Here is an 18,310-nt window from a genome sequence, read left to right on the forward strand (position 1 = left end):
AGTAGGCAGAGAGAGAGGAAGGGAAGCAGGCCCCCTGCTAAGCAGAGAGCCCGATGTAGGACTCGATCCCAGGACCCTGAGATCATGACCCGAGCCGAAGGCAGCGGCTTAACCCACTGAGCCACCCAGGCGCCCCTGGGGAGGTATTCTTAACTAGGCATATTATCATCTTCCTCGAAAGTGGGCTTCTGCTAATGAAGATGCAATAGGTGCTCTGTTCAATGACAAAATCCTCTATAGCAATTAAGTTTCTGAATTTTACCGGTCTGGAAAAATGCTCAGAATATAATGTCATGTGAGAAGCAGGACAGAAAACATACACAAAATAATCTCAATTTTGTTTAAAAAATATAATTTACATACATACATACCCCACATGTGGGAGTTCCAAAATGTTAATAATAGTTAATATCTACAGAGTTAGCCTCATGTCAAAGGGGTATTGATAGACAAAATTTTTATCATACTCATTTTTTTCTGAATTTTCTTTTCTTTTTTTTTAAAGATTTTATTTATTTACTTGACAGACAGAGATCACAAGTAGGCAGAGAGGCAGGCAGAGAGAGAGGAGGAAGCAGGCTCCGATGCGGGGCTCAATCCCAGGACCCCGGGATCACGACCCGAGCCGAAAGCAGAGGCTTCAACCCACTGCGCCACCCAGGTGCCCCTGTGAATTTTCTATAATGAATTTGTGTCATCTTTAAATAGAAATAAAAAAGTGTCACTTTAGAAAACACCCTATATACTCTTAAGGAAGACTAAGTCCAAAATATTTACACTTATTGAGTTTCATCCTCATTGTCAAAAGAAAGGAGACAACTGTTTTTGACTTGCTTTTGTGAGTTCTTTTTAACTGAGTCCTGCTTATTTATTTCATCTTCATTTGCCTTCTTCTTTTTCGAGCTTGCTGTTAGACCTGAATATTTTTCATCCGAGGAACGCTTGACCGGTTTTCGATACATAATTCTTCCATCGACTACAGCCGGTTCTTCATCTGCAGCAAAAACAAAGTTAAGGAACTTTCTTCTCTCATTATTTTGTCTTTATTAGAGACTCCAATGGCAAGAAGATCTCAGATGGCATATTAAGGGATGTTCTGAGTCAGTTCAGTCCAGTCTTCTCCACTGTTTCTAGTTTCTAGCTACACCCACAAGACATGCAGTCCCTTAATAAAAATTCATTTCCTAAAGTAGTCCATCATATTGCCAGTCCCCAATGAATGACAATCAGGCTGTATTTTTATGTATTATGAAAAATGATTGTTTGGAACTCCAGCATTTTTCCTTAAAGCAATGTAATAAGTATTTAGGAAACATGAAAACTATACCATATAGCATAGTTCACCTCAGGCACTTATTAAATACACCTCTGTTGACTAATGTGTAAACCTAACCATCTATTTTTTTTTTTAAGAAAACAGGATATTTAAATTTAAATTTGCACTTAATCCTCATAACAACCCAGTAAGATAGGTACCATTGTAAGTCCCCATTTTACTGATGAGGTACCTGAGGTTGGGAAGCGAAATAACTCGTTGAGGATCACACACCTGGTGTGAGTTAAAGCCAAAGTTTGAACCTAGGACTCTCTCCTTCGAACATACCATACTATTACATATGACAATTTCATATTCCAGGCTCTCTACAATGTTAGAAAAACCAGATTACTTTCGGACATACCTGCTTTGGCAGCCTTTATTTCTGCTTTAATCTTCATGACTTCTTCAACTGACAGGTCTCCCTTTTTTAAAACCACCACTTGGGGCTGTTCATCTTCTTTGTCACTGTGATCACCATCTTCCTCTGGGAGCTGAGGCTGGATTCTCTAGGAGAAAACACAAACAGAAATATGGAGGCTGCTGACCTTGAACCGAATACAACTGTTATCTCCGTGACACACTGTGATGATTAACTGACAAGGGTAACTTGAATCAATAAATATATTTGGCAAAGAATTTTCAAGTAACTCTTAAGGGCCTAACCTTGCCACTCTCGGAAAGAGGTCTACTGGCCAGTTACCCTGCAGTGCCTGCCCAAAGGGATTAATTTCCTTCTCAGCAGGACCCCAGCACGCAGTTCCCAGCGGCAGGAGCCTTGGTTTCATGGACTGCCAGCATTCCCAGCCTCCTCAGGGCCTGCTGAACCACAACTGTTCTCTCTGCTCTCATCAACTGCTTTCACTTCCATCTCTTCTCAAAGCCTGACAAAAAAAAAATAACCTCAAAGTAGAGAAAGCAGCAAGTAAAAGGTTGTCTCTCCCCCACCTCTGATGATCTCTCTTCCCTTCCAAGGGCTTCAGTTTGGTGGGCATCCTATCAGCTGTTTTCTAAGTGTATAAAGAATGAGAAAGTATAGAAAACATTCTGTATACAAACAGAACACTGTACATAGTACTATGTGACTTGCTTTCTTTTCTTTATGAAATTTCCCCAACATAAAAAAGCACAGAGAATACCAATAGAAACCATGTATTCAGTATATATATGTAACAAGGGTTAACTTTTGGCCAGTTGATTCAGAATTTCGAAAAATGACAGATACCATAAAAGGCCCCTCCAACTTTTTTACTCAAAAATATTTGTATAATGCCTAGGAATTATCTATTAACATGGAATTACCTATTTTAAATACTTTTTAAAAAGATTTTATTTATCTGTCAGAGGGCGAGCGAGCGAGTGTACAAGCAGGGGGAGCGGCAGGCAGAGGGAGCAGCAAGCTTCCTGTTGAGCAAGGAGTTCGACGCAGGGCTTGATCCCAGGTCCTGGGATCATGACCTGAGCCAAAGGCAGATCTTAACCGACTGAGCCACCCAGGAACCCCTAAAAATAGAATCTTTAAAAAAAAAAATTCTCGGGCGCCTGGGTGGCTCAGTGGGTTAAGCCGCTGCCTTCGGCTCAGGTCATGATCTCAGGTCCTGGGATCGAGTCCCACATCGGGCTCTCTGCTCAGCAGGGAACCTGCTTCCTCCTCTCTCTCTGCCTGCCTCTCTGCCTCCTTGTGATCTCTCTCTCTGTCAAATAAATAAATAAAAATAAAATCTTAAAAAAAAAAAAATTCTCGGGTTCATTAGCTTGAGAATCACTAATTCTGCTCCTCTCTTTTTGTTTCTATGACTGGCCAGAAAATAAGAGAAATGGTCAAAGAAACAGTGACTGTTCAAAGCCACTCTTGAATTAACGCTCAAGAACATGAATAAGGACATTTAATTCAATTATATAATCATTTCCCATGAAACTCTTCTTTTTGTTAGCACATCACTAGAACGCTGGTTTCTCAAACACAGAAACAGGGTTTAACCATCTATGCAAAAGTCTCTTAATTAAGTCAGTCAGTCTAAATCACTGATATGAATTGGAAAGTGCCCCCACCCCAAGTTCTTCTAAAATAGCATTCCAAGCTAGAATCTTCAGGGTGTTAACTATGTACACATGATCATCACAAGGACCTCAAGCAAACGATAAAAAGGTCTCATATTCTCCTCATTGCTAAATCCATGTCTCTTTCCTCAAACCTCATCCTCTTAGTCATTCTCACTGTTTTGGGGCCTGAGGAATCAGTTACTCCCTGATCATGTTATCTCTACCCAAAAATGGCTCCTTGTCGGCTACTGAATAGGCCATGTGGTCTCCCCCTCCAACAGTTCCTCAATCACCTCTATACACAGTCCAAGACTGACCATCATTTTTTCTTTTTAAGATTTTAGTTTTAAGCAATCTCTAACACCCAATGTATGGCTCCAACCTACAACCCTGAGATCAAGAGTCACATGCTCCACTGACTGAGCCAGCCAGGTACCCCACGGACTCACTATCTCTACACTTTCATCCATCCTTCCTCCCATCTCTACCTGCTGTCTTACCCATTCTCAAAAGTCAATCTAAGTAGCCCTTCCTCCGTGAGGTCTTGCCTGATAAGCACAGTCAATACAAATGGTCACCTACTACCTGGTGCCAGGCACTGTGCCAGGTGCTGGGAAAATACAGAAAGATTAAGATACTAACTTCGAGAGTTAAGTTTAGTGTTGGAGATACCCAGGAAAGCAAGTAGTTGCACTGCAAAATGATGAATACCCCAGATATGGGCAAAGTGAAGAGAAACACAGAGGAAAAGTAACCGTTTGGAGGGGTTTTGAAGAGGTTCACAGAAGTGTAACCTGTGAAGGCAGAGAGGAGGCAGGAAGGAAGGTTTTAAAAGAATACAGTATTTTGGAGATCAATCTCTTTGTCCTTTCAGAGCTCGGCACAAAGTCCGGATTTAGCACATACTCACTGGCTTGAGTAATTTCACCCAAGTCCATCTTGTTTCCTTTACTAAGCTCTAAGTGACTTGGGGAGTGGGTATTAGTGAAAGTACTAGACACAGAGTGCTAAATAATTCTTTATTTAGCCACACAATCCCTAAGCCTAACAGTCTCTTCCCATTAAAAGAAGTAGGGCAGGTTTTGGTGTGAACCAGTTGGACCCTGGGAGGGCTCGGAAGTTGATTTCCACGGATCCTCATCCCTAAACTGTCCAGGTGTTGCTCTTTCCTGAAGCTCCTATTCTTAGATCCAGGATATTCTTTTTTTTTTTTTTTTTTTTTAAAGATTTTATTTGACAGAGAGAGAGATCACAAGTAGGCGGGGAGAGAGAGAGAGAGAGAGAGAGAGAGATGCAGGCTCCCTGCTGAGCAGAAGGACCCCAGGACTCTGAGATCATGATCGGAGCCAAAGGCAGTAGCTTAACCCACTGAGCCACCCAGGCGCCCCTAGATCCAGGAATTCTTGAATATGCTTTTTTTTTGGGGGGGGGGCGGTAAAAAGCAAAGCATAAAAATGGATCCAAGGCACTCTCCCAAAGATGCTTAGGACATCAGATCATTTGATCGAGTGGCCTCTGTTTCTTTATCTGGAACACAGGACTAAGTTACCACTCACCCTGCTAACTATAGGTTTTGGGGTTAGCAAATAATACGAGAGAGAAAAGTGATCCTTTAATCATCTCCCAGGGACAAAGCGCTCTATCGGGGTGAAGTCATTTCCAAGAACACAACAGCACTAAGATAAACGACAAACATCTTCCTGGGCATACCAAACTATAGCTGTTTGAAGACCAGCCTGGGGACTGAGGCCCATCCGGATTCAGGGCTGGGCACAGGTTGAGAGGAGGGATCCCTCACTGCCCGGCCTCCAAGTCAAGACAGAAGCCGGAAGTGGAAGGGCGTTTCTGAGATAACGCGACTGGCCTGGACTCACCTTGGTTTCCACGGTAGGGCCCTCCCTGTAGCCGACCCGTTCCTTGAAGCGAGCCAGGAACGCCGGTTCGGCTGGCCGCACGTACGAAACCTGGTTCCGCTTGCTCATAGCGGCTCGGGGGAAAACAGGTTCCCGGAGCCACCTGGTGACGGTACATTGGCGACGGCGCCTACTCGTGACGTCACGTCATCCACGCCCCCTGGCCAGAGGCCGGGCAACATGGCGGCCTCCTTTCTGGCGTCAACGTTCGACCCGAGCGCCAAATTCAAATTTGCGGCCATCTTGAGCGGGCGAAATCTCGGCGCCTCGCGCGGTTGGAAGTGAGGGTATCCGGTGCGCTGGTCTCGGGATTCACGGGTAAGGGCGCCATGGCGCCCGGCTGCAAAAGTAAGTAAAGACCCCCGGGCTTCATGACCCCGTCTCGGACCCTAGATAGAGCAGTGAAGGGCGGCCCTCCCCGCCCAGGGTTCCCGGCTGGGCGTGAAGGGCAGGAGCGGACTGAGCGGCGCAGGGCGTTTGGGATCTCTGTGTCCCCCAGACAGTGTTTGGCTGGAACACTTGTCCTCCCTTCCATCTGTGTATTGGGCCCGTGTCACGAGCCAGGCACAGTGGTAGACGCTTGGGCTGAGCGGTGAACCAGAGAGCCCTCCTGCAGGAGCTTGCGCCCGGGACCTGCAGGTTTCTTCCTTCCCGTTCTCGGTTCTGCTCTTTCGTCGCTGCCCTATTCCGGTGTCCCGAGTGGGGCTGCCTGTACTTACCCCTGCCTGAGGTTCTCCGCTCCTTCTGGCTCTCACCACCTTCTTCGTATTTCCACACTATTGACTATCCTGAAGGGGAGAACTTACTCCTGTTCCAAGCACATCTTTCTTCTGGAGGGCTTGCTGTCGAATCTCTTTAGATAAGCCCAGGGTTATCACAAATCCCTATTTTCTTTTCAAGGGGACCCGTCGGTTTCTTCCTGTTTTCTTGGAGGGGAGCACTGCCAGTTTTCGCTTTTGATAAAGCCTCACTAAATTTAAACCCTTAATTTTCACTAAAATCTTAGTCTTTTGCCGTTCTTGTTTACGTGGTCCGTCTCTTACGTTTCCTAATCCTTTAAGGAATCTTGCTTTTTAAAGCCGATTTTGAGCTAATTCGGTGGATCTCGGTGAATGGTAATATTTGGTAATGAGGAGAGGCCTATGTTAGGTTGGAGAAACTGAATTTGGGGGTTCTAAGGAGACTTTCGACAATGTTAATGCTTCAAGCAGTCATTTGTAATTGTGTTCCGATGTCTTTGTTGTTTCATTAACTGTCTAGGTCATCACACTACTCACTGCCTACTCACCGTGCTCTCTTTTTCCGCCTAAAATGTTTCTCTTGTCGTCATTTTCAGTATGCAGGGAATAGTAGCACAAAAATTTTTAAGTTTTTGGACTGAAATGTGCACCGGGGTTCCTGCACAACCACAGTATTTGTTCTGCAAATCTGGACTCAAACAAGAGAATTTGATATCTGTGATATAATTAGAGCATCTGCTTACATAATGGAAAGTGATGTTTGTATGTCACTGTCTATTAAAGAACTCTGTCTGGCCTGTGTACATCACTTTCTGGGAAGTGATGAGAACAAGGGTATTGATAACTCCCATGTGTGAAAATGATCGTTTCCATGGGGGAACTCTTCTGTTCTTGCAGTCTATAAGCAATGTTGAGGTTGATGACATCCCATCGTGCTGCGAATGTTGCGTGAATGTTCGTGCGTGAATGTTTGTGCTGCGTGCTTTCCCAGCAGTCCAGAGATCTGGAGCCTGCATTGGGGAGCTCAGCTGGTGCTGTCCACAACTTTTACTTTTGTGCCGGTGACGCCATTGGCACCATGGGTGGCTGACTGTGAAATCAGAGAAATGAGAATGTGAAGTACAATCCTAATGAAATTAAGTTTAAGGTTCTGTTTCTGAACTTAATCATATTTGGTCAAATGTTCCATAGGTATTTATCTAGACTGCAGAGTAGAACATTATGGTTTTTTTTTTTTTTTTTTAACAGCAGGAAGACTTTAAAAAAAAAATGCTTTTTGAGGATTAATATACATACAGCAAAGGACACAAATCGTAAGAATACCATGTGATAAATTTTTTTTTAAGGTTTTTTTTTTTAATTTGTCAGAGAGAGAGAGCGCGCACAAGCAGGGGGAGGAACAGGCAGAGGGAGAAGTATCCTCCTGCTGAGAAAGCGGTTCCATCCCAGGACCCTGGGATCCTGACCTGAGCAGAAGGCAGCCGCTTAACTGAGCCACCCAGATGTCCTATGCGATGAATTTTACATATGAATACACACTCTTGTCACTGCCACCAAGAATAAGAAATAGAATGATCTCTGTGGGGCACCTGGTGGCTCAATAGGTTAAAGCCTTCTGCTCAGGTCATGATCCCAGGGTCCTGGGATCGAGCCCTGTAACGGGCTCTGCTTGGTGGGGAATGTGCTTCCCTTCCTCTCTCTCTGTCTGCCTCTCTGCCTACCTGTGATCTCTGTCAAATAAATAAATAAATAAAATCTTAAAAAAAAAATGATTTCTGTGCCCAGAAAGTTCCTGGGATCCTTCCTAGTTAGCAACTATACTGATTTCCATCACTGTTGACTAGTTTTGCCTATCATGTAAATGGTACAGTATTTATCTTTTTGTTTTGGCTTTCTACTGAAGCTTACATCTGAGCACTGCTTATATGTCATCTGCAGCAGGTAATTCTTTTACATTGCTGCTGAGTGTTCCATCCTGGTAATATGCCACAATTTGTTTATTCTTTGGTGTACTTTTGGGTTTCTAGATGGATGATTATGAATAAAGCTGCTGTAAATATTCCTCAACATATTTTAAGGTAGTTGCATTGAAGACCTCAGAGCTAAAAGAATTTTACAATGAAGGACCCTTTTGTCAACCTTTGGCAGCAGCCACATGATGAATTTTTATATTCTGTTTATCCTTTGCTTAAGATACAGCATACTGAGGGGGTTAAAAGTATGAGCTCTGGGGGCGCCTGTGTGGCTCAGTGGGTTAAGCCTCTGCCTTTGGCTCAGGTCATGGTCTCAGGGTCATGGGATCGAGCCCCCTATCAGGCTCTTTGCTCAGCAGGGAGTCTGCTTCCCCCACCCTTTCTGCCTGCCTCTCTGCCTACTTGTGATCTCTCTCTCTCTCTCTGTCAAATAAATACATAAATAAATCTTAAAAAAAAAAAAAGAGTATGAGCTCTGGATCCTGAATGCCTGGGGTGCAAACGGCAGCATTTCTCGGTGACAGCATTGCCTCAGAACTCAATTAGGCTTAATGCTAGAACTATCTACCTCTGTGTAATTTTGGTTTCATTTTATCTCACTATTGGCTTACTAACTTGGCTTTTTTCTTTTCTTTAGTAAACATTTCATTTTGGAGTAATTTAGGTTTACAGAAAAGTTGTAACACATGTTCATCCGGTATCTTCTCGACTTGACTAGACCACCATGTGCTGTACGGACTCCTTTCCCTCCACTTCAGACTGGAATCTCTAGGCAGTTGAGCTGGGGCAACTGGAAGGGCTCACTGCCTTTGTTTCCCACTCTCAGGGCCACTTTACTGTGCTGTCTGTTGTCCAGTGTCTGAAACTTACTGTGTGTTTTTTCCCAGTTTCCTAGTTACTTAAGACAGGGCAGTCAATCCAGTCTGTTACTCCATCATGGCCTTAAGCAGAAGTCTGGGTCTCAGTGGGTTTTATTTATTTATTTGACAGACAGAGATCACAATTAGGCAGAGAGGCAGGCAGAGAGAGAGGAGGAAGCAGGCTCCCCAGTGAGCGGAGAGCCCGATGCAGGGCTTGATCCCAGGACTCTGGGATCATGACCTGAGCCGAAGGCAGAGGCTTTAACCCACGGAGCCACCCAGGCGCCCCATAAACTGGTGGCTTTTAAACAGTGGACATTTATTTCTCACAGTTCTGGAGTCTGGGAAGTCTCAGATCATGGTGTCTGCGTATTTGGTGCCTAGTGAGGGCTTACTTCCTTACCGATGCTCTCTTTTTCGTATAATCTCACATGGTGGAAGGGAGGAGCTACCTAGAGTGTCAATCATGAGGGCCTTGACTTCAAGACCTAATCACTTTCCAGGGGTCCCCACCTCCTAATACCACAACCTGGGGTTTAGGCTATCACCATATGAATTTTGGGGAGATACATTTATACCACAGCAGTGATAAAGAGATGACTTATTCATCATTTGTATAGAATTAAAGGTTGACTGCTTTTAGGGTGGTACAATGCCTTTATTTTTCTTTAATATTTAAAGATCTTTCATTTATTATAGAGCGAGCATGAGCTGGGGAAAAGGGCAGAGGCAGAGGGAGAAGCAGACTCCACGCTGAGCAGGGAGCCCAATTCAGGGCTCGATCCCAGGACCCTGAGATCATGATCTGAGCCAAAGGAAGACGCTTAGCCAACTGAACTACCCAGGTGCCCCATAGCGTGGTACACTGCCTTTAGATAGCTGAGGTGTAGAAGTGTGTTTTGAACTTCTTCCCCCTACAACCTTTGGAACTATGTGAATACTTGTCTGACTCAAGCCTTTGTATTTTTTGCTTACCTTTTCTGCTGTCAGGATATGTGACCCCTGCTCACATCATCTGTTCTAATCTGTTTTCCTCTTTCCCCAACTCTTCATAAGGATCAGACTTAAGCTTTCCTAACACGAAAGCCTTCCTTTCGTATTCTGGCATTCTTATTTGTTTTTATTTTTGCTAAAAGTACAGAGGGACTGTTTCTTTGCTGCCAACTCTTGTAGACACTCTGAAGGGCAGGTGGGGAATTGGACAATCTGATCTATTTCACTTCACAGACGTTCATTTGCTTGAGGGTATAGCTGCAAAGGGTGGTTTTCAGAGCAGTTGTTCAGTGGCGAAAATTTACTTTGAGGCTCTCTGCTATGAAATGAAGAATAGAAATAAACAATAGAAAGAATAGAAATTAAGGGTTTTTTTCTGATCTCTTAGTATTCATTCATTCAAAGATTTACTGACTGTTCACTGTGTGTCAGGCACTGCTCTAGACAATGCTTTACAGTTAATTTGGAAGAGAAAGAGAGTAGACTAATATATATTATGGTGGCAGTCAGTCCTTTGAGGGAAAATAGGGCCAGGGAAAGGAGTTAGGGTGATAGGTGGGTGGGTGGGTAGGGAGATAAGCTGGTGTTTCCCATAATGCAAGGTCATGGAATGCCCTATTGAGAAGACAATACTTAAGTAAATGGCGGAGGAAGTGTTCCAGGCAGAAGCGTGCGTGGATGCCTTTATGGCATGCATGAAGGTCCCAAAGTGTGACTTGTTCTAGAAACAACAAGAAATCTAGTTTGGTTGAAGTGCAACAAGGAGTGTAATAGGAAATTACTCTACACTCCAAGGAGTTGTGGAGGTGGTCATAGGGGAGGCAGGTGCACTAGATCATGTAGGCTCCTTTAGGCGGTTCTAAGAACTTTGCCTTTTGGGGCACCTGAGTGGGTTAAGCCTCTGCCTTTGGCTCAGGTCATGATCTCAGAGTCCTGGGATCGAGCCCCACATTGGGCTTTCTGCTCAGTGGGGAGCCTGCTTCCCCTCTCTCTCTGCCTGCCTCTCTGCCTACTTGTGATCTCACTCTGTCAAATAAATAAATAAAATCTTAAAAAAAAAAAAAAAAGAACTTTGCCTTTTAACTCTGATTGAGATGGACAACCTCTGTGGAGTTTTGAACAGAGGACTAACTTGTTATGATATGTACATATCCTTATTTATTTTAATAGCTTTTCATTTTGCTATAATTTAAAGTTACAGAAAAATTGTGAGAGTAGTACAAAGAATCAATGCATAATACTGTTTACCCATATTAACCATTTTGTATTTTGCCACATCCGCTTTATCATTCTCTCTCCCTCCTCCCTCACCCTCCCTCTATACATAATTTTTATTAGCAATTTGAGAGTAAAATGGATACCTTTACCACAAAATACTTCAGTGAGTAATTTCTGTGAATAGGAGTATCCTGTTGGCTAATCACATTACAGTGATCAAGATCAAGAAATTTTACATTGGAGGGGTGCCTGGGTGGCTCAGGGGGTTAAGCCTCTGCCTTTAGCTCAGGTCATGATCTCAGGGTCCTGGGATCGATCCCCACCATCGATCTCTCTGCTCAGCAGGGAGCCTGCTTCCCTCTCTGTCTCTGCCTTCCTCTCTGCCTACTTGTGATCTTTCTCTCTCTGTCAAATAAATAAATAAATAATTAAAATCTTTAAAAAAAAAAAAAGAAAAGAAATTTTACATTGGAGTGCTTGGGTGGCTCATTGGGTTAAACCTCTGCCTTCAGCTTAGGTCATGATCTCGGGATTGATTCCCCTCATCAGGCTCTCTGCTCAGCAGGGAGCCTGCTTCCCACCGCCCCACCCACCACCCACCACCCACCCCCTGCTTGCCTCTCTGCCTACTTGTGATCTCTCTCTCTCTCTGTTAAGTAAATAAATAAAATCTTTAAAAAAAAAAAAAGAAATTTTTACATTGATATATACTGTTATCTAACAGTTATCCACAGTCCATATTTTACTTTTATGCAGGGTCCCAATAATCTATTTTATATCTATTTTATAGTTGTTTCTCTCCAGAATCAGATCTGTCATTGTATTCAGTTTTTTTTTTTTTTTTAAAGATTTTATTTATTTATTTGTCAGAGAGAGAGAGCAAGCAAGAGCGAGCACAGGCAGACAGAGTGGAAGGCAGAGTCAGGAAGAAGCAGGTTGCCTGTGGAGCAAGGAGCCCGATGTGGGACTCGATCCCAGGACGCTGGGATCATGACCTGAGCCGAAGGCAGCTGCTTAACCAACTGAGCCACCCAGGTGTCCCTGTATTCAGTTTTTTAACAGCTTGGTTGAGATGTAAGTCAGATACCATGTAATTCACCCACATAAAATGTAAAATGGTTTTTAGTATATTCACAGATATGTGCAACTATCAACATAGTCCATTAGAACATTTTCTTCACCTCAAAAGAAATGTTATACCTTCAGTCCTCTTTCTTCCCACCTCTCTACTCCCCACCAGCCCCAAGTAACAACTCCTCTCTTCATTATTCAGAGTGGCATAGTAAAGTCTCTGGCTGTTATTGTTCAATTGTCTATTTCTCCCTAATTTTCTGTCCATTTTTTCTTTGTGTATTTTGGTGAACTGGTATTGGGTGAGTATATGTTTACATCTGAATTACCATCCTGAAGGATTGCCTTTGTATCTTTATAAAATGTTCTTTTTTATCTCCTTATCAACATTTTTTTGTGGTTTTTGAAAATTTGTTTTGTCTAATACCAGTGTAGCTACTCCAGCTTTCTTGTGGTTGCCTTTTGAGTGAGATATCTTTTTTTCATTGTTTACTTCTAGTGTATTTTTATCTTTGAGTCTAAAGTGTGTTTCCTGTAGGTAGTGTATAGTTGGAACATGTTTTGTCAAGTAGTCGAGCAGTCTCTGCCTTTTAATTGGGCTATATAATCCATTCACATGTTACTGGTATAGTTAGATTTTCATGTGTCATTTTACTTTTTGTTTTCTATGTGTCTCACATCATTTATATTCCTCTATTCCTCCTTTACTGCTTTCTTTGAGATTTTTTTTATTATTATATTAATGGTTGCTCTAGGGTTTAACATGCTTGTCCTATCAAAATTAGCTTCAGATTTATTTTAGCTTAATTCCAGTGACATAAACATTACTTCTATATAGTTCTATTCCTTCTCACCCCATTTTTGATATATTGTTAAACATATTACATTTAAACATTATAAACCCAACAGTGTATTGCTATAATCATTATTTTGCCAACTTTAGTTCCTTCTTCTGGCCACCGCTTTGCTCTTACCCACCTTGTATGTATATTACATTCCCATATATTGTAGACCCAACAATATGTTATGTACATTTTATTTTATTTGTTTTCTGTAAAGATTTTATTTTTTTATTTTTTTTAAAGATTTTATTTATTTATTTGACAGATAGAGATCACAAGAAGGCAGAGAGGCAGGCAGAGAGAGAGGGAGAGGAGGAAGCAGGCTCCCTGCTGAGCAGAGAACCTGATATGGGGCTCAATCCCAGGACCCTGGGATCATGACCTGAGCCAAAGGCAGAGGCTTTAACCCACTGAGCTACCCAGCGCCCCTAAAGATTTTATTTTTTTAAGTAATCTCTACAACCAGCTTGGGGCTCAGACTCACAATTCTGAGATCATGAGTCACGTGCTGCATCGACTGAGCCAGCCGGGCATCCCCATTGTGTACATTTCAAAGCAACAATACATTATATACATTCTAAAACTTTAAAAATCAATTAAGAGAAGAAAGGAGGAAAAAATAGGCATTTGTACTGTCTTATGGGCTATTATATCTTTGAAATGTTTTCTGCTGTTTATCTTTTTTCTCCTTCTGGAGCTCCCCATTACATGTGTATTGGTGTGTTTGATGGTGTCCCACATTTTCTCTGAGGTTTGCTTTACTTCCCTTCATCCTTTTTTCTGTCTGTTCTTTGGCTTGTATAGTCTCTGTTCCTCTGTCTTTGTGTTTGCTCATTTTTTCTTCTACTGGTTTATGTATGCTTTTGAGTCCTTCTAGTGAATTTTTATTTCAGTTATTGTACTGTTTGAACTGCAGAGTTGCAATTTTTCAAAATAATGTCTATCTTTATTCTCTATTTGATGGGACATTGTCATTATACCTTCCTTTAATGCTTTAATTTAATATGATTTCCTTCAGTTCTGTGAACATGTTTATAATGGTTGCTTTGAAGTCTCCCAACATCTGGATGCTATGACAGGCAGTTTCTTTCTTTCTTTTTTTTTTTTTGACAGGCAGTTTCTGTTGCTAGCTTCTTTTCTTCTTTTCCTGCTTCATGGCTCGTACTTTCCAGTTTCTTTGAATGCCTTGCCTTTTTTTGTTGTTGTTATTGGATACTTGACATCTTAGATAATATACTGTAGCAACTTTGAATACGGGTCTCTCTGTCCTCTGGGGGGTTGTTATTTGCTTGTTTGTTTAATGACTGACTGGCTCATTTTAGTAGCATCTCTTTTCCTCTCAAAATGTTAAGCCTTTGATGTTGCTCCTCAGAGAAGCCCAGCTTCAGGTATGCCTACAGTAACCCTGACGACACTGGTTTTGGTGGGGATTTATTTCCCTCTTTCCCTGACCACATGTAGTTCTTAAACTTCAGGAATACCAGCTGATTGCCCTGTTTTGAACAATGCCCGGAACACTGCCCTACAAATTTGTCTAATTAGAGTCTTTGCCATCCCCCTTTTTTGAGGGGGAGGGAAAGGGGAGAAAAGGGAATTTTTTTTTAAATTTTTATTTATTTATTTGAGAGAGAGAGAGAAAGAAAGCACAAGCAGGGAGGCAGCAAGCGGAGGGAGAAACAGGCTCCAGGCTGAGCAAGGAGCCTGATGCAGGACTCAATCCCGGGACCCTGGGACCATGATCTGAGCGGATGGCAGATGCTTAACTGACTGAGCCACCCAGTCGTCCGGAAAAAGGAGAATCTTAAGCAGGGTCCATATTCAGCCAGGGCTTGATCTTATGGCCCTGAGATCATGACCTGAACCAAAACCAAGAATCAGACAGTTAACCAACTGAGCCACGCAAGTACCCCTGATTCTTGCCCCTTTGAAGGGAAAGTTCGTGAGGTCTGTCATGCTTGTTTTGATCCCAGTAAAGCTGCTCCCAGCTGTCTGATGCCCCAGTTCTCTCCTGTAAATTAATAGGACTGCGGTTTTGTTTGTACCTCCTAATGGCCTCTCACCACAACCTTCACTGTTCTTGAGTATGTGATGAGACTTGAACTTCTCCATGCTCTGTTGGAAATGAGGTCAGCTCCTTTGGAGCTATCTGGTTTATGATCTGTTTCTCCCCTGAGGCAAAATCTCTGAACCTAGATTCTGGAGCTAGGGGTAGGGAGAAGATAGCCTTCTTTCAGAGTGACACGTCTGCTCTAGTTGCTGAGTATTTGATGGGGAGGGGAGTGTGTGTGTGTGTGTGTGTGTGTGTGTGTGTGGCAGCTGGGGTCCCTTTGACTTGCCTTTCCTAGTGTAGAACCACTGCCTTGTGAGCCAGACCGAGGGTGATCAGGGTCCCAATGTTCTCAGTACACTATGTCCAAGGTACAGCCTCATTCCATGAGTGGAGGCTGAGTGGGAGAAGGGAACCCCCATCTCTCAACCATATTTATCTGGGATTTAGCTTCAGCAGTAGGCAGCTGGCTAGAGGCAGGATGAGGTTATCAAACCTACCTGCTCCGGGAAGAAAGCCCTGCAAATGGAAGCTGAAGGGAGGGGAGGAGGATCCTTGTGTTCTTGGCTGTGCAGTCTGGAGTAGAGCCGCCAGCGTGCTGGGCTGGAAGGGAGGGACCTTGGTTGAACTGCCATAGATTCTCACCTTCATTGTGGAATATTCGTTGATCTGCTTGGCTCAATGTTTTTTCATTTGTCTCTTTGCCTTTATGGCTGTATCTAGAGACCGTAAATGTTTTTTTGTTTTGTTTTCTGTCTTTTATTTTACCAGTTTTACTGGGCAGTGGGTCAGTGGAGTTCCTCATGCAGCCATGCTGAAAGTTGATCTCTGGGTTCTTTTTTAGCATTCATTCTGCCCTCTGGGTTGAGAATAGGTGGGAGTCTGGGGATAAGGGAATGAGGAAGAGAAGCAGGGAAACTATTGTAATAATTCAAATGAGGGATGTTGCTGGCTTGATTCCATAGCAGTATTTGACCAGAAGTTATAGGATTCTGGATGTATTTTGATGGTAGAGCCAAAGATTGGCTAACAGGTTAGATATGAAGTATGAGAAAGAAAGGGGTCAGGAATGACTCCAAGGCTTTTGGCCTGAGCAACTAGAAGGATGGAGTTTTTGGGGTGCCTGGGGTGCACAGTCAGTTAAGCATCCAGCTCTTGGTCTCAGCTCAGGTTGTGATCTCAGGGTCCTGTGATTGGACCCTATGTTGGGCTCTGTGCTCAGCGAGAAATCTGTTTAAGACTTTGTCTCCCTCTCCCTAGGTCCCTCCCCCCCGCATGCTCTTTCTTTCTCTCTTGCTCTCTCAATAAAAAAAGAAAGAAAGAAAGAAAGAAAGATGGAGTTGTCATTGAGATGAAGAGGCATGTTTGGGATGGGTGTAGGGTGATCAGGAGTTCAGTTTTGGATAAATTAAATTTGAGACATTGCCCATTGGGCATCCACCTGGAGACGTCAAGCAGGCAATTAGATGTGAGAGTCTGCTGCTTAGGAAAGTGGTCTAGAGTTGGTAATCATCAACATATACTTAGCACTTAATTTTTTTTTTTTATTAAAGATTTTTATTTATTTGTTAGAGAGAGAGAGAGAGAGATACAGAGCGCAAGCACAGGCAGACAGAGTGGCAGGCTAGAGGCAGAGGGAGAAGCAGGCTCCCTGCCGAGCAAGGAGCCCGATGTGGGACTCGATCCCAGGACGCTGGGATCATGACCTGAGCCGAAGGCAGCCGCTTAACCAACTGAGCCACCCAGGTGTCCCATACTTAGCACTTAAAACCATGACCTTGGGTGTCATCACCAATAGAGTGGATGCAGATAGAATAGAAGGAAGATCAGTCTTGGGCCCTGGAAGACCTGTTGTCAGGAAGTCGGGAAGCTGAGGAGACAGGGGAGTGTCAGCAACAGAAGACTGGGCTCAATAAGAATGAGATTTTTTTAATAGTACAATTTTAGATGCCTGTAATAACTTCTTGTCTTTTTTTCCTAGCTGAGTTACGCAATGTGGCAAATTGTCAGTCTAGCCAACCAAGGTAAGGAAAAAAATCTCGTTGATGAGACCAAAAGAATTAGGGATATAGTGTTCCTAAAACAACCATTTAGCATAGGTAGGGGTACTTGCTTCAGAATTAAGCTTGGACCTCAGCCACCTAGAAATCTGGAAACATCACACTTCCTCCCCAACCCACCCCCCTTATCCTCTCAACCTTCTGGCTAAAAGATGGAATCAGTAACATAATTCTCTCTTGGGGTGACTTATTTTATTACTGCTACTAAGAGGGAAAACAGAGACAAGCAGTGCTTGGAGCTCCATAGAATCAACTCTCTTTGAGTTGATTTCAAATAAAAGCTTATGAAGATGAGTATCGTATCATGAAACAAATCAGTGAAGGGTGTGAGTCACGTGAGACTCTTTTAGAAGAGGTAAATGTATGGGTAGATTGGGGCTTTGTTGGGGAAACTCAGTATGGAAACATTAGAGGCAATGTGAGACTCAGATCCTTTTTTAGTTTTCCCAGCAAACTTAGGCTGGTACCTTTCTTGTCTTCAGTAATGAAGGTGATGCCATCAAAGTTTTTGTGCGAATTCGTCCACCTACAGAAGGTTCTGGATCAGCTGATGGAGAGCAAAACTTATGCTTATCTGTGCTCTCCTCTACCACTCTCCGGCTTCACTCCAACCCTGAGCCCAAGACCTTCACATTTGATCATGTTGCAGACATGCACACCACTCAGGTAATGATAGTTTTGGAAACTTAACTTTCCATTTGGATAAGATTCTGTTAGTGAAGTTTTCGTTTCTGGTCTCTTTAGTTTGATAGATTTCAGATAAGGACACTCAAAGATGTAAATATTTTAGATTTAGTATATTTTAAAATATTTTAAATTTAATTATTATTTTTCTTCTTTCATCAAACTTTGTACCAGAGTGACAGGCCTGCTTTACTTTCACTCACCATCCCGTGATGGAGGTTAGTGGAGGTGTATTTTTCAGGGCCACGTGGATGGTTGATACGTCTAGTTGAACTTCCTAGTTTAGGGAGAGGATCTTAATTGTAATATCAAAAATGGGGTGGCTTAATCAGCAAACGTTAATTTCTCACTGTTCTGGAGGTTGGGAATTCTAAGATCCAGGCCAGGAGATCCAGTGTTTGGTAAGGGCATGCTTCCTGGCTTATAGACAGCTGCCTTCTCCCTGTGCAGAGAGAGAGAAAGCAAATTCTCTAGTGTCTCCTAGAAGGGCAGTCCTCCCATCACAAGTTCTCTACCCTCATGACTTAATTATCTTCCAAAAGCCCCGTCTC

General features: G+C 43.0%; 2 protein-coding genes across 3 annotated transcripts in view; one reads left to right on the forward strand and one right to left on the reverse strand.

Moving 5' to 3' along the window:
- Nucleotides 1–658: 658 nt before the first annotated feature.
- KIAA1143 (KIAA1143 ortholog) lies at nt 659–5,409 on the reverse strand. 2 transcript variants are annotated; one of them, XM_032317190.1, is made up of 4 exons: nt 5,233–5,409; nt 2,264–2,325; nt 1,680–1,822; nt 659–994 (listed from the first exon to the last, which is right to left on the reverse strand). In XM_032317190.1, exons 1-4 carry the CDS (start codon nt 5,338–5,340, stop codon nt 780–782), a joined length of 528 nt encoding a protein of 175 aa, XP_032173081.1. In that variant the 5' UTR covers nt 5,341–5,409; the 3' UTR covers nt 659–779. The 2 variants fall into 2 exon arrangements, with proteins under 2 accessions (XP_032173081.1, XP_032173086.1); XM_032317195.1 differs by lacking the exon at nt 2,264–2,325 and having other exon boundaries at nt 1,680–1,824; nt 5,233–5,407.
- A 12-nt stretch (nt 5,410–5,421) lies between these two features.
- Nucleotides 5,422–18,310, forward strand: part of KIF15 (kinesin family member 15) — a 72,632-nt gene continuing 59,743 nt past the window's right edge. Inside the window, exons 1-3 of the mRNA XM_032317160.1 lie at nt 5,422–5,619; nt 16,997–17,039; nt 17,558–17,741. Of these exons, the coding sequence (XP_032173051.1) occupies nt 5,601–5,619; nt 16,997–17,039; nt 17,558–17,741 (246 nt within the window). The 5' untranslated portion in view covers nt 5,422–5,600. The remainder of the gene's footprint in view (nt 5,620–16,996; nt 17,040–17,557; nt 17,742–18,310) is intronic.

The sequence above is a fragment of the Mustela erminea genome, chromosome 1 (genome assembly GCF_009829155.1).
Source record: "Mustela erminea isolate mMusErm1 chromosome 1, mMusErm1.Pri, whole genome shotgun sequence".
NCBI lineage: Eukaryota > Metazoa > Chordata > Mammalia > Carnivora > Mustelidae > Mustela > Mustela erminea.